This window comes from Clinocottus analis, unplaced genomic scaffold (genome assembly GCF_023055335.1).
Source record: "Clinocottus analis isolate CAN_PGR_092001 unplaced genomic scaffold, fCliAna1.0.p SCAF_40, whole genome shotgun sequence".
Lineage (NCBI taxonomy): Eukaryota > Metazoa > Chordata > Actinopteri > Perciformes > Cottidae > Clinocottus > Clinocottus analis.
Window position 1 is genome coordinate 867,274 of NW_027176154.1, and position 16,029 is coordinate 883,302.

Here is a 16,029-nt window from a genome sequence, read left to right on the forward strand (position 1 = left end):
AATATAACTGTTTTTCTATTTTTTGCTATTTTCTTGTATGATCAAATTCAATTATAAGAACATATTTGGGGATGGGGGTTTGAAAAAGTTGAAATTAAGAAACAAAAGAACATGAGGAAGTAGAAAGAAAAATGAAGACATGAAAAGATTTACATATTTGTCTGTAAGAATAAAAGTGCATGACGTGTTTAGTGAGTTAAAGGAGTATTTCAGCTGTTTTTAATGACATAACAAGAAGATGATAATAACATCAAATAGAAGGTTGATATTTAATAACAGTTTCCCTCCAGCCAGCATTATAAAACTAAATCTACCAGAAACAAACAAGAAGAAACAAAGAGTATTGAGGGCTGAACAATGTTCATCGACAAGCACAAGCTCCTGGGTCCAGGAGGCGGGGCTTCTGGGTCCAGGAGGCGGGGCTTCTGTCCGTCACTCCGTGATAAAGTGCACGAAGGTGACGGGAAACGCTCCTCTCCTGGTCGGGTCTCCTTCCACGTGGCCCACCTGAGTCACCAGAGCAGAGAGGAAGTTACCGGACAGAGCTGATGATGCGCTTCCTGTTGGTGGCGGCTGTCACTCACCCACCACTCGCTGTCCTCCTCCCGCTCCACCACGATGACCTCGCCCTCACAGAACGTCAGCTCATCAGGATGATCAGCGACGCAGTCGTAGATGCTCCTCACACGCTGCGGCTGAGGCTTCTACACACACATACACACACACACATACATACACACACACACACACACACACACACACACACACATGCACACACACAGAGTTAAGTGTAATTGGTGTGTTGACCTTGACCTCTGCTTATGCGTTGGACGTACGGAGAAGGTGCTCCTGGGTTTGGGTGTGGGAGGACCTCGAGGACCTCGCTGCTCCACGGAGCCGGTCCTGAGAGAAGGTCTCTGTGGGGGGCGCCGCACCGGTCTGCAGCGAGAGGGATAGCACAAACCAGTTCAGACCAGTTCAGACTAGCACCGTGCAGTACGGTCGATAACAGACCAGTACAGTGTGGTACGTACCCGGTGGGTGATTTAGGGGACTTGGGTCCTGGTGGTCCTGCTGGTCCTGCTGGTCCTGCTGGTCTGCTGCTGTGGTGAAGAGGGACTGGTGGGGGGAGGGGCGGGGCTTTGAAGTGGGGTGGCAGTGGGATGCCGGGTCCTGTTGGGACCGGGGGCAAGGAGGGCAGAGGGGGGAGGGGCGTGTTCCTGGCTGACAGGGTCCTGGTGTCCAACATGCTGGACCTCTTGTTGGCTGGAGGAGGAGGAGCTACTGGGAGCACTGGGAGAGGAGAGATGGTCTTTATTCCTTTATCGTTGTATCAACTAATCGACTCACAGCAGCTCCAGCCTGAAGACGACTGCTGAGGCTTTTATTTTGTCGGCGGCCGACAGGAAGTCGGTGACTCACCGTACACGCAGGACTTCCTGTCGGGGGTTTGAGGGTTCGGTGGATCGGAGGACGACCGCTGTCTCCCAATGGTTTCCATGGCAACAGGTTTAACTTGTCCGGAACCTGCAGGGAGTCACCGTGAGGTCACCGTGAGGTCAGAGTGAGGTCACCGTGAGGTCACAGTGAGGTCACCGTGAGGTCACAGTGAGGTCACCGTGAGGTCACCGTGAGGTCAGAGTGAGGTCAGAGTGAGGTCACAGTGAGGTCACCGTGAGGTCACCATGAGGTCACCGTGAGGTCACAGGTCTTCTGGTTGTATAGAAGCCTACCTGTCTGGGCATTGGTTGTATATACCCTGTGCTTGTGTAGAAGTCTACCTGCCTAACCTTTGGTTTTATAGAACATCTGGTTGTATAGAAGTCTCCTTGTCTGAGCTCTGGTCGTATAGAACCTGTGGTTGTATAGAAGTCTACTTGTCTGAGCTGTGGTCGTATAGAACCTGTGGTTGTATAGAAGTCTCCTTGTCTGAGCTCTGGTTGTATAGAACCTCTGGTTGTATAGAAGTCTCCTTGTCTGAGCTCTGGTCGTATAGAACCTGTGGTTGTATAGAAGTCTCCTCGTCTGAGCTCTGGTTGTATAGAACCTCTGGTTGTATAGAAGTCTCCTTGTCTGAGCTCTGGTCGTATAGAACCTGTGGTTGTATAGAAGTCTCCTTGCCTCTGGTGGGCCCTCTGGGTGGCAGCGGCGGCGTGGGTCCTGGCGGCGGCAGGTTCAGGTCCATCATGGTGCCGTAGGTCTCGTTGCTGATCATGCTGCTCGCCGCCTGAGGCCTCTGCTTGTCCCTCGCCAGGCTGGCGGCGTCCCGGGCCAGCGCCGCCATGTTGGGCGGCGCTGGCCCGCTGCCCGGCACGAAGCAGCTGACCGGACGCTCCTCACGCCGGTTGGGGATTGGCTGCCGTAAAAACAACAACAACAACAACAACAACACACTGTTAAGCTCTCTCTCTCTCTCTCTCTCTCTCTCTCTCTCTCTCTCTCTCTCTCTCTCTCTCTCTCTCTCTCTCTCTGTCTCTCTCTCTCTCTCTCTCTCTCTCTCTCTCTCTCTCTCTCTCTCTCTCTCTCTCTCTCCCACCTTGTCCTCCATGTCGTCGTCGCTCTCGTCCATGTCGGCGTTCTGCAGACGCCACTCGTACTCCACGTGGACGTGCAGGTTGAACTTCCCCGTCTGCGCCTGAGTCAACTGCAACAAGAGATTTCTTTATTATTTAAGTTAAAGCGACTTTTGTCACAAATACGGTTCATAAAGTTGAAAAATGAACCTTAAAATTGTAATAATTTTACAAAGTCTATAAAATAAATGAATACAATATAAAGAGGATTATCATATGTGTGTAAATAATAAATTATCATTATATGTTGGCAACACATGATATTCTGCTTTTAATGACTATTCCATGTTTATGGTTTTTATTATTTTATTGTATAATTTTTTAAGGATATTTTAAAAGTTGTGTAAAGTGACTGAGTATTAGAAAAAGCGTCGTATAAATTCAATTCCTTTTTTATTATTATTATTACTATTATTATCGTTTTGTTTATGCAATACACTTCTTATGTAGTAAAAACCTCTTGAACAGGTTGTTTGACGTAGCTTAGCATAATTTAGCATAATAAATTGTAACTTAACTTTTTAATTGAATTGTGTAAAATGCTTTGTGTAATTTTTTATTAAAAGTTAGTTACGTGTAATTTTTTCAGATCTGGTTCAGTGTAAAGTTTACTTTAATCTGATTTAGCCTGGCTTAAGCCTAGCTTTAGCTTATTTAGCTCACTTTTTGGTTTCATTAAAAATCTTTTTAACGCTCTCAGAGTGTTAGTGTTTTGGAATTAGCTTAGCATAGAAAGGTTTAGCTGTATTTATTTTTACTTTAGTCTGATTAGCTTTAGCTTATTTCCCGTGATCTTTCTGTCTGTGCACTCGGTTTCCTTGGTGAATGAACCCTAACCCTTCATGAAGCCTGGATGTGGAACACGTGACCTCAGAGACTCGCCTGCTCTTCACACTCGGCGTGTCGGAGGCGCTTGGCGATGTCCAGCGCCGTCTCTCCCGCTTCGTTAGCTGTGAAAAGAAACCAGGAAGTTGTTTAGAAACGGGAGCGCGAGGCTTCGTCTCCTCAGTGTTTGTGTTCTTACTGATGGACACGGAGGCTTTCCCTCTCAGCAGCAGCTTCAGACACTCGCTGTTGTCCGTCAGGCAGCAGTAGTGCAGCGCCGTGCTGCCGCCGGCCGTCTGCCGGTCCAGGTTCCCACTGAAACACACGCTGCTGTTACTACACCTGTGAGGACACGCCTCACACGCTGCGAGCAGCAGATGCTGCTGCAGCTGCAACATCTGCTGCTGCTGCAACATCTGCAACAACTGCAGCCTCTGATGATGTGGATGATCTCATGATGTCACCTGTTTTGGGCGAGGAAGTCCACGATGTGGAGCGAGTTCCTGTCCACCATACGGACCGCCAGGTGGAGCACCGTCTCTCCGGGTTCCTGAAGGAAACAAACCCACCTCAAGTTCTGACCACAGAGCATCATCGTGACGACACTCATCAGTTTGTGGACCCTAAAGCGTCCCCTTATTATGGTCTGTTTGACTCTAACAGACCATGAAGTACTAAATGAACATCATGCTGCATAGAAGAAGACTAGAAACTAGAGATTGAGACATAAACTCATGTTTACAATGTTTACTGAGGGAATACATCAAGAGAGAAGTAGAGTCACTTATATAGACTTCTATACAACCAGAGGAGTCGCCCCCTGGTGGTCAGGAGAGAGACTGCAGGTTTTTAGACATGGAGCTCTGTCTTCACTCTTCAGAACTGGAGGTTCTGCCATTAAACTCATGGATCAGAACTGAAGGCCTACGTGTTCGTTGGGCTGGGGGCTGGACTCCTGCAGGTCCACCCCCTCGGCGTAGACCTGTATCAGGGACAGGATGTCTCTGTTCCTGACGGCCTCGTACAGAACCTGCAGTCGGGACGCCGCGTCGGCACAAAGCCGCCGAACGAATCGCTTCTCGGTGTACTTGGCCGTGATGAAGTCCTTCCTCGTCTGCCTGGAGGAAGAACCGGACCATCATCATGGTCATCATCACATGTCACTCACATGGCACACACATGGCACACACGTCACTCACGTGACACACACATGACACACACGTGACACACACATGACACACACATGACACTCACGTGACACACACATGACACACACATGACACTCACGTGGCACACACATGACACACACGTGACACACACATGACACACACATGACACACACGTGACACACACATGACACACACATGTTACTCATGTGACACACACATGACACACACGTGACACTCACGTGACACACACGTGACACACACATGACACACATGTCACTCATGTGACACACACATGACACACACGTGACACACACGTGACACACACATGTCACTCATGTGACACACACATGACACACACATGACACACACGTGACACACACATGTCACTCACGTGACACACACATGACACTCACATGTCACTCATGTGACACACACATGACACTCACGTGACACACACATGACACTCACATGTCACTGGTCGGATCGGGTTTGGTAACCGTCAGATCTGCCTCCATGATCTCGTTGAAGCTGGCGTTTCCCACGTTCTTCGCCAACTGAAACACAACATGTGTGGTGTGCAGAGCTCTATTGTCTTTATTTTATTCTGTTTTTAAATCCATTAATGCCACAAAATCCTGGTTCACAGAATAATATTTGCAGCATATTGAATTAATATAAATATAATATTTGGGCGACGATAAAAATATTATGAGTCGAGACAATACATGTACAATACATGGATATTATACTTTATGCACAATATATTACAAGAAGTCACAACATTTGAACAAGTTTGGAAAACATTTGTTTTTTATATTTTGTGTTATTAAAAGTGTAAATAATATTTTATTGACGGACACAAATAAAAAATAGACTAATAGAACAATCAGAGTCACTCGGCTCCGTCTCGACGCTCTGATTTCCGTGGTTCCTCCGGGGACAGTGAAGGGGACTCACCAGCAGCTCCGAGGTGCCCAGCACGTCCAGGTCCAGGCTCTGGATCCTGGAGTAGTGGACCCCCATCTCCCTGTGGATGCCGGAGCACTCGATGCAGATCAGCACCCCCAGGTTGGTGGACAGCCAGGTGGGACCTGACGGGAGGAGGAGAGGGTTAGAGGCCACGAGGAGGGACCAGGTGAGACCAGGTGAGACTAGGTGGGACCAGGTAAGACCAGGGGGGACCAGGTGAGACCAGGTGAGACCAAGTGGGACCAGTGGGAACAGGTAAGACCAGAAGGACCAGGTGGGACCAGGTGAGAACAGGTGAGACCAAGTGAGACCAAGGGGGACCAGTGGGACCAGGTAAGACCAGGGGGGACCAGGTGGGACCAGGTAAGACCAGGGGGGACCAGTTCTCGTCTTCATGCTTTCTTCATAGTATCAGCCAGTACTAGTATTTCCATTAGTACTGTAGTACTAGTACAGCAGTACATACCGGGCGCCCCACAGTCGCAGCAGCCGTCGTTGCCGCTCATCCTCTTCACCTCTCCTACGATGGCTCTCGTCAGCTCCTGGACGATGTTGTTCTCTCCTTCGTCCTGGTCGCCTTTGAAGGCTTTGTTCAGCGCCTCCTCTCTGCTGTTCTGCAGCACCGACACCCAGCTGCAGGGCAGAGGTCAGAGGTCAGGGGGCAGAGAAGGAGGGCAGAGGTCAGGGAGCAGAGGTCAGGTGGCAAAGGTCAGGGAGCAGAGGTCAGGGGTCATTGGGTCACTACTTACACTTGACACTCTGCTTCGTCCTCAGCCTGGAAGTGATAGGTCCTGTCGTCTGGAGGAGACAGAGAGTGAGACAAGAGTGAGACAAGAGTGAGACAAGAGTGAGACAAGAGAGTCAGACGGAGAGTGAGACACAAAAGTCAGACAAGAGTGAGCAGCTTACGTGAAAACAGGTCGAAGCTCTTCTTCTCGTCCGGGTTCCTCTTCACCTGACAGGTGAGCAGGTTGAGTTTAGCCGGCGGAGCGTTAGCCTGTGAGACAATGACGACATGCTGAGAACAACACCAGCTAAACAACAACACCACCAGATAAACAACAACCACAACAACACCAGATAAACAACACCAACAACACCAAATAAACAACAACACCAGATAAACAACATCACCAGATAAACAACAACACCACCAGCTAAACAACAACAACACTAGCTAAACAATAACAGCTGTGTTCACTAATGCTAGCATGCCGTATGCTAGCATGCTGTAGCCCAACAACACTGGAACAAAACGGTCAAACTTGTTGTGACTCCTCCTCTTTTGCTTTTTCCAATGATAGAATAAATAAAATGTAAATACCTTTCAAGTAAAGCAGATCACACATGCTCTCACTTTGTTAAAGCAATGCAAATAGAAAAAGCGGCGTGCCTCAGCTCATGCTCCATGTTGAGCTGAGATCTGTTTCTGTTCTGAGACGCAACAGAAAAGACCTCAGGAGACCTAAAGGACTCTTTTATTCATTAATGAGGTTCATGTCTGTGTACTTGTGTACTTTGTACTATGTGAAGTTGTCATGTTCATGGAGTGTGGTAGTGTGGTAGGAACGTTCACCCTGTTCTCATCACACACTGCTCCATCACCACGGATGTGACATGCAGAGAATATTTTCCGCACGGATGGATTAATGAAGGATTATTAAAAAAAAAAAAAAGAAATCTTTTATTTTTTAAGGACCTGCCCCTTCCTGTAATACCCCCGCGCCCCACTAGAGGGTCGCGCCCCACAGTTTGAGACCCACTGCTGCAGCTCCATACAGTGGGTCACAGTAACAGCAGCAGGGTTCGTCCTCTAGGGACCAAAGTCCACCTCATGATCACCATCATGTCTGCTGATGGCGTCTCAAAGGAAGAGGTCATAGGTCACTGAAAGCAGCCGGCTGGTCCTCTGGGACCATGAACGTTTAACGTGTCCTTCAATAAGGAGCAGCTTTGTGTTTGAGGGATTGAAATGATGATCCATATTAATAATAACAGACCCCTCCCCCCACCCTTCTCTCTGTCATCCTCCTCCTTATGCTCTTCCTCCTCCTCCTGTTTCTCTTCCTCTGCCGCTTGCTCTCTCCTGATTGGCCGTTTGACTCTTCGTGTAAGAACTTCAAAATAAAAGAAAGAAGGAACAAAAACAAAAAAAAGACAATAAGACGCTAATTAAAAAACTAACATGAATTATTGTCTTTTCCCCCATTTTAAAATAAAAAATTGAACCCCAGAAGTAGAAGACGAGTTTTTCTCTGTGAGTTGGCTGGTGGACATGCAGGCGGGGGGCGGAGCTTCTCATGCAGGAGGACCAATAGCAGCAGAGGAGGCGGCGTCTTACCGTGCCGTGGCAGATGGTCAGGAAGCCGTTTCTCACCGAGCACTTCCTCTTCTGCCAGACCTTCCTCAGCCTGAGGACCACACAACATACATGTTCACCACAACAGACATGTTCACCACAACAGACATGTTCACCACAACAGACATGTTCACCATATCATACATGTTCAACTATGAGCACTGATGATCTGATTTGATATGCTATATATATATATGATGTAAATGTATATATATATATATATATATATATATATATGTGTGTATATATACATATATACACACACACACTATATTATATATTTTGTGTGTTAAAAATCGGTGAGTTGACTCACCCCTCGCTCCTCTTGTAGAGGACTCCGGCGCGCTCGGTGCCGTGGGCCTTGTCGCCCTGCAGCTGGTGGAGGCTGTAGCCGGCGCTCTGCTTGGCCTGAGCGTCCTGCGGGACACAAAACTACTTCAGCCGCCATGTTTGTAGTCCAGAGTCTGCTAGCTCCCTGCAGATGCCCCGAGGCGTTTCAAAGTCCACCGAACAGAAACCTCACCTCCTTCTGCTCGGACTGCAGAGACGCCTTCAGCATGTCCCGCAGCTGCGTCAGCTGCTTCCTCTCCCCGTCCTGAGTCTGCTTGATCTGAGCACCACAGAAGAAGAGACGGCACGGAGGCTCGTGATTTAGATATTCAATGGTGAAATCAAACCAAGTACATACTTCCACTACATCTGAGGTACATATTGTGTCTCTACATCTCTGTGTCTCTGCATCTCTGCATCTCTGTGTCTCTGTGTCTCTGTGTCTCTGTCTCTCTGTCTCTCTGTCTCTCTGCATCTCTGTGTCTCTGTCCATCTCTGCATCTCTGTCTCTCTGCATCTCTACATCTCTACATCTCTACATCTCTGTCTCTCTGTCTCTCTGTCTCTCTGAATCTCTGTGTCTCTACATCTCTGCATCTCTGTCTCTCTGCATCTCTACATCTCTGTCTCTCTGCATCTCTGTCTTGCTGCATCTCTGCATCTCTGTCTCTCTGCATCTCTGCATCTCTGTCTCTCTGCATCTCTGTCTCTCTGCATCACTGCATCTCTGTCTCTCTGCATCTCTGTCTCTCTGCATCTCTGTCTCTCTGCATCTCTGTCTCTCTGCATCACTGCATCTCTGTCTCTCTGCATCTCTGTCTCTCTGCATCTCTGTCTCTCTGCATCTCTGCATCTCTGCATCTCTGCATCTCTGTCTCTCTGCATCTCTGTCTCTCTGCATCTCTGTGTCCTCACCGTCGTCAGCTTTGCCGTCAACTTCTCTACAGACGGTTTCAGACTCTCGACAGCGTTCAGTCCGTCCTGGAAGAAACTGGACAGACAGAAATAGATTTAGTGGACCATCAGGTCCGAAGAGGAGCAGAACCACAGGAACCAGGCCTCTTGGTCTCTGAACCCGGTTCCGTTCCGTCTCTCCTCCCGGCTGCAGCGTTCTCGAGGTTCCCCCTGAAGAACGACGTACTTGCACTGAGCGTGGAAATACTTGATGAGGTTCTGGAGAAAGTCGACGCCCTTCTTCACCTTGATCTCGTTGACCTTCAGGAGGTACTGTGGACAGAGAGAGTGGATCAATGCGGATCCCTCGGGCCGAGCGCGGTCGGTTCCGCGGTCGGTTCCGCGGTCGGTTCCTCACCTCGCAGGTCTGCAGCTGGAAGAGCCGCCTCTCCTTCTCCATCTCCTCCGCGATCTCTCCTCCGCTGAACTCGGTGCGGATCATCCCGTGCTGCTTGGCGTGCTCCCGCTTCTCTTTCTCCAGCTTTGCTCTGGGGGTCAAAGGTCGAGAGGTCAAAGGTCAAGAGGCGTGTCCTAACATATCACTACATTCTCTGTATTTATTGGATACGTGTGTTCTCACAGTTTGGTCTCATAGTCCTTCCAGGATTTGTCGAACGGCTTCTTCAAATCCTGAAAGAGAAAGTGATGTCACGTTGTCAGACCGACCAATCACATCGCAGCATTCCTTCAACACGCAGAGGGTTCATCCCAACTCGGTAAAAAATAGGATGTTTTTCACCAACTGAAGCTGCATCACCAGAAGATGAGTCTTTGAGTCTTTGAGTCTAGCTCCGCCCCCTCCCCCGTGGACTCACCCCCTTGACCCCCTTCAGGTCTCCCTTCAGCAGACTGTCCAGAGGGAAGGTGATGATGTTGTTCATGTTCTGCAGCTGCAAAACAGGAAATGGCGTTAGAGCGCACAGGAAACCCGCGGCCGGGCGGCGCCGGGGCCTCGACCCTCACCAGGTTCTTGAAGAGCGCCGTCAGCTCTTTGGTGAAGACGGAGAACTTGAGGAAGGCCCCGCCCACCTCGCCGTCCTCCCCGCAGCCGATGCCAAACTTCTCCAGCGACAGGAAGTACTGGTCCTCGTTGTCCACATGCGCTGCAGCCCGAGAGCACGCCGTCACTCTTATGAATACTTATTATGAGCAGTATTACTATACAATTATAAGAAATACTTTACAATAAAGATTATTTTTAAATAATAATAATAATACAAACAATAACATCATGATTATTAATACGTGTAAAAGTCTTCATCCGTATGTGTATTATAATATTCAGTTATGTATTTGTCTAAAAACAGAGTTCGTCATGTGATTCATTAGCTGGTTTAAAGGGTCAAAGGTCACTTCCTGGTCCACTTCCTGGTCCACTTCCTGGTCCACTTCCTGGTCCACTTCCTGGTTCACCTCCTGGTTCACTTCCTGGCTCACTTCCTGGTCCATTCCTGGTTCACGTCCTGGTCCACTTCCTGGCTCACATCCTGGTCCACTTCCTGGCTCACTTCCTGGTCCACTTCCTGGTTCACGTCCTGGTCCACGTCCTGGCTCACTTCCTGGCTCACGTCCTGGTCCACTTCCTGGCTCACTTCCTGGCTTACGTCCTGGTCCACTTCCTGGCTCACGTCCTGGTCCACTTCCTGGCTTACGTCCTGGTCCACTTCCTGGCTCACGTCCTGGTCCACTTCCTGGCTCACGTCCTGGTCCACTTCCTGGCTCACGTCCTGGTCCACTTCCTGGTTCACTTCCTGGTCCACTTCCTGGCTCACGTCCTGGTCCACTTCCTGGTTCACTTCCTGGTCCACTTCCTGGCTCACGTCCTGGTCCACTTCCTGGTCCTCTCCACGTGCCCGTCTCTCCCTCGGCATGCTGGGACGGGCTGGCGGCATGACAGGAATGTGTGGAAGAGAGACTCCACCTGTCTGAACACGGACCAGCACACCCCTCTGACGAAGGGAGCGCTCCTCACACACACACACACACACACACACACACACACACACACACACACACACACACACACACACAACACACACACACACACACACACACAACACACACACACACACAACACACACACACACACACACACAAAACACACACACACACACACACACAACACACACACACACACACACACACACACAACACACACACACACAACACACACAACACACACACACAACACACACAACACACACACACACACAACACACACAACACACACACACACACAACACACACACACACACACAACACACACACACACACTCACCGAGACCAGACGAGTTGATGGCCTTCACAGACTTCTTGATCTTGTACAGAACGGACCGATCCACGTCCAGAGCCTGAAGGAGTCAAGACCACTAGAGTCAGGACCAGTAGAGTCAGGACCAGTAGAGTCAGGACCAGTAGAGTCAGGACCAGTAGAGTCAGGACCAGTAGAGTCCAGACCAGTAGAGTCAGGACCAGTAGAGTCAGGACTAGTAGAGTCAAGACCAGTAGAGTTAAGACCAGTAGAGTCAGGACCAGTAGAGTCAGGACCAGTAGAGTCAAGACCAGTAGAGTCAAGACCAGTAGAGTCAGGACCAGTAGAGTCAGGACCAGTAGAGTCAGGACTAGTAGAGTCAAGACCAGTAGAGTTAAGACCAGTAGAGTCAGGACCAGTAGAGTCAGGACCAGTAGAGTCAAGACCAGTAGAGTCAGGACCAGTAGAGTCAAGACCAGTAGAGTCAAGACCAGTAGAGTCAGGACCAGTAGAGTCAGGACCAGTAGAGTCAAGACCAGTAGAGTCAGGACCAGTAGAGTCAGGACCAGTAGAGTCAAGACCAGTAGAGTCAGGACTAGTAGAGTCAGGACTAGTAGAGTCAAGACCAGTAGAGTCAGGACCAGTAGAGTCAGGACCAGTAGAGTCAGGACTAGTAGAGTCAGGACCAGTAGAGTCAGGACCAGTAGAGTCAGGACTAGTAGAGTCAGGACCAGTAGAGTCAGGACCAGTAGAGTCAGGACCAGTAGAGTCAGGACCAGTAGAGTCAGGACTAGTAGAGTCAGGACCAGTAGAGTCAGGACTAGTAGAGTCAGGACCAGTAGAGTCAGGACCAGTAGAGTCAGGACCAGTAGAGTCAGGACTAGTAGAGTCAGGACCAGTAGAGTCAGGACTAGTAGAGTCAGGACCAGTAGAGTCAGGACTAGTAGAGTCAGGACCAGTAGAGTCAGGACCAGTAGAGTCAGGACCAGTAGAGTCAGGACCAGTAGAGTCTTTCATGTTGAAGAAGTTTGTTTCTATTTTAGTTTCTATAAGTTTGTTAGTTTCACTTTGTCAACTCGATGTTTCATCTTTTCTGTTTGTTCACTTCTACATGTGAGAATGTTGCTCTATTGTATTTACTGATGTATTTATTTATTCACTGATGTATTTATTTATTCACTGATGTATTTATTGATGTATTTATTGATGTATTTATTGATGTATTTATTGAGTAGTAAATCAAAGGACTCAAACTATTTCATGATCTCAGATCTTTGGTTCTCCTCAGTGATCACATGTCACAGGCGACCTTTGACCTCACCGCTCATGTCAGTTGAACGTGCACGCTCTCCCTTCAGTTGAACGTGCACGCTCTCCCTTCACTTGAACGTGCACGCTCTCCCTTCACTTGAACGTGCACGCTCTCCCTTCAGTTGAACGTGCACGCTCTCCCTTCAGTTGAACGTGCACGCTCTCCCTTCAGTTGAACGTGCACGCTCTCCCTTCACTTGAACGTGCACGCTCTCCCTTCACTTGAACGTGCACGCTCTCCCTTCAGTTGAACGTGCACGCTCTCCCTTCAGTTGAACGTGCACGCTCTTCTCCGTGTTGAAAAACAGAAGCAACTCTGAACTCTTACAACATGTTGAGCAGCAGAAGATTTCACAACCAGGAAGTGATTCTGTTCCTCTTTCCACTGATGCTGACTGTACTGGCCGGAAATGTGAAGGAGTCACAGAAACACACTTCAGCTTCATTTATACTCACAGAAACACACTTCAGCTTCATTTATACTCACAGAAACACACTTCAGCTTCATTTATACTCACAGAAACACACTTCAGCTTCATTTATACTCACAGAAACACACTTCAGCTTCATTTATGTGTGTGTACACATGTTTATGTGTGTATGTAGATGTGTGTTTGTGTGTGTGTGTGTACATGCGTGTATGTACGTGTGTGTATGTGTGTGTGTGTGTGTGTGTACATGTGTATGTGTGTGTGTACATGTGTATGTGTGTGTGTACACGTGTGTATGTGTGTGTGTACATGTGTGTATGTATGTGTGTGTGCGTGTGTGTGTGCACGTGTGTTTATTTGTGTGTGTGTGTTTATGTGTGTGTACTCGTGTACATGTTTATACATGTGTACGTGTGTTTACATGAGTGTTTGTGTGTGTACAAGTGTCTATGTGTGTGAAAATGTGTGTACATTTGTGTGTGTATAAGTGTACACGTGTGTTTCTGTGTGTACATTTGTGTGTGTATAAGTGTACATGTGTGTATGTGTGTGTCCTACCTCCTCCAGCGCGGTCACGGTGTTCCTGCAGTGGGACATCCGGGTACTGAAGCTGGACGTGGTGGGAGCTTTGTAGTCCTCGTTCGTCTCCTGGATGAACTCCGTCACGCTGATGAGCTCCGGCATGGTGACCCTTCAGAGGGAACCCGCAGGGAGAGCAGAGTCCGGAACACCTGGAGCAAAGTCCGGAACACCTGGAGCAGAGTCCGGAACACCTGGAGCAGAGTCCGGAACACCTGGAGCAGAGTCCGGAACACCCGGCAGAGATCGTCTCCGCTGGCCGCTCAGCGCTCGGACTGGTTCTTCAGATTCGCATCAACCTCCGGGAGAAGTGGCGAGGCTTCATGTCCTCGTGACCCGCAGAGAGAGGCCTGGAGGCGGACTGACGCGGCGCGTGTCTCCGTGCTGCTGCTGCTGCTGCTGCTGCTGCAACCACCTGAGCGAGCTGAGCGGGGCGGGGCCACGGGAGAGGTCTCACTTCGCTCTGTTTTCAGGAACCACAGTCTGACGTCCAGGAAGTTCCTTTTTTCCCAATTTAAACATTTTCTATAAAGGAAAAGTAACATTTAAAGAATGTTTGCACTTAAGTACAATTACTACTAGTACTGCAGTGGTGGAAGAAGTATTGTGTAAAAGTACTGTAAATCATATTCCACTACTGTTTGTACTTTTCCTGTTGATTGACTCTTCGTTTCTGCTCCACACATTCAGTGCTCCATCTTCTCAAATGTAGAACATCTTCAACACCTGCACAGAGGCATGTGGGCGGGGCCAACAGTTGCAACACACGTGACCATTACTTCAATATTCATGCGAACTTTAAAGAGTATACTTATCATCTGAGATGTTTCAAAAAATACTTTTGGTGATGCAGATACTTTAACTACATGAAGCCTACGATACTAGTGTACTTTTACTACTGATACGTCAACATGAACCTGAAAATACTTGTGTACTTTTACGACTGATACTTTAACGACATGAAGCAGATAATACTTGTGTACTTTTACTTCTGATAATTTAAATACATAACTCTAATACTACTTGTGTACGATAATATCTTAAATCAAACACAATATATTTTTTAGAAGTATACTAAAACACACAAACACACACATGGTTAAAAAAGACGCGACCTAGTACACATTGAGTATATTCTGAATTTTCATCAAAGAAAAAGAGACATGGGGCCCTTGGAGAGCCGGATATGGGGCCCTTGGAGAGCCGGACATGGGGCCCTTCTAGAGCCAGACATGGGCCCCTTCAAGAGCCAGACATGGGCCCCTTCAAGAGCCAGACATGGGGCCCTTCAAGAGCCAGACATGGGGCCCTTCAAGAGCCAGACATGGGCCCCTTCAAGAGCCAGACATGGGGCCCTTCAAGAGCCAGACATGGGGCCCGTCTAGAGCCAGACATGGGGCCCTTCAAGAGCCAGACATGGGGCCCTTCAAGAGCCAGACATGGGCCCCTTCAAGAGCCAGACATGGGGCCCGTCTAGAGCCGGACATGGGCCCCTTCAAGAGCCAGACATGGGGCCCTTCAAGAGCCAGACATGGGGCCCTTCAAGAGCCAGACATGGGGCCCTTCAAGAGCCAGACATGGGGCCCGTCTAGAGCCAGACATGGGCCCCTTCAAGAGCCAGACATGGGGCCCGTCTAGAGCCAGACATGGGGCCCGTCAAGAGCCAGACATGGGGCCCGTCTAGAGCCAGACATGGGGCCCGTCTAGAGCCAGACATGGGGCCCGTCAAGAGCCAGACATGGGGCCCGTCAAGAGCCAGACATGGGGCCCGTCTAGAGCCAGACATGGGGCCCGTCTAGAACCGGACATGGGGCCCTTCTAGAGCCAGACATGGGGCCCTTCTAGAGCCGGATTTGGGGCCCCTTCTAGAGCTGGACCTGGGGCCCTTCAAGAGCCGGACCTGGGGCCCTTCAAGAGCCAAATCTTCATTCAAAATAACATGTCTGAATAAAACAGGTGGCGTGACAGAGTGCTGCAGGTCGCTGCTGCTTCTTCAGGTCTTTCTGAGCTGATCTTCGTCTCTTCAGGAGGTTACTCAGCACCACCTGGTGGACAGAGAGGAGAACTACACCACCAGATCAGTGATCGATCTGATTGGCTCTCTGTGAGGACGCGTTGTAGAGGAAAGGAAGGACTCGTGAAAAGTTGATTTGATCTAGGAAAACATAACAATATGCGTCTCCAACACAACACAGCATGACTCGGCTACAGGTGAGGAAGCGGAATGAGGAAGTAGAAGCAGCTCTGAGAGGCTGACGTCTTCCACCTGTCTGACTGG

The 16,029-nt window shown here is 49.1% G+C and overlaps 1 protein-coding gene across 4 annotated transcripts; it reads right to left on the reverse strand.

The window, feature by feature from the left end:
* Window positions 1-205: 205 nt before the first annotated feature.
* On the reverse strand, window positions 206-14,089 carry asap2b (ArfGAP with SH3 domain, ankyrin repeat and PH domain 2b). 4 transcript variants are annotated; one of them, XM_068598791.1, is made up of 28 exons: window positions 13,731-14,089; window positions 11,458-11,530; window positions 10,143-10,282; window positions 9,995-10,069; window positions 9,760-9,809; window positions 9,538-9,667; window positions 9,367-9,452; window positions 9,141-9,216; window positions 8,419-8,505; window positions 8,209-8,312; window positions 7,878-7,947; window positions 7,549-7,653; window positions 6,446-6,533; window positions 6,286-6,334; window positions 6,003-6,169; window positions 5,525-5,658; window positions 5,036-5,121; window positions 4,327-4,516; window positions 3,863-3,948; window positions 3,598-3,713; window positions 3,456-3,523; window positions 2,537-2,644; window positions 2,122-2,356; window positions 1,423-1,527; window positions 1,035-1,293; window positions 837-939; window positions 589-704; window positions 206-507 (listed from the first exon to the last, which is right to left on the reverse strand). In XM_068598791.1, the coding sequence occupies exons 1-28, from the start codon at window positions 13,854-13,856 to the stop codon at window positions 297-299; spliced, it is 3,243 nt and encodes a 1,080-aa protein (XP_068454892.1). In that variant the 5' UTR covers window positions 13,857-14,089; the 3' UTR covers window positions 206-296. The 4 variants fall into 4 exon arrangements, with proteins under 4 accessions (XP_068454892.1, XP_068454894.1, XP_068454895.1 ...); XM_068598794.1 differs by having other exon boundaries at window positions 320-507; window positions 585-704; XM_068598793.1 differs by lacking the exon at window positions 7,549-7,653.
* Window positions 14,090-16,029: the final 1,940 nt, after the last annotated feature.

Bases quoted from the DNA above. Each gene is read 5' to 3' on its own strand.
- asap2b (XM_068598791.1), bottom strand. From the start codon at position 13,856: ATGCCGGAGCTCATCAGCGTGACGGAGTTCATCCAGGAGACGAACGAG. The intron at 3,524-3,597 runs GTAAGAACACAA...TTCTTTTCACAG, and splicing joins GAAAGCCTCCGTGTCCATCA to CTAACGAAGCGGGAGAGACG. The intron at 2,645-3,455 runs GCGAGTCTCTGA...CTCTTGTTGCAG, and splicing joins ACGCCGAGTGTGAAGAGCAG to TTGACTCAGGCGCAGACGGG.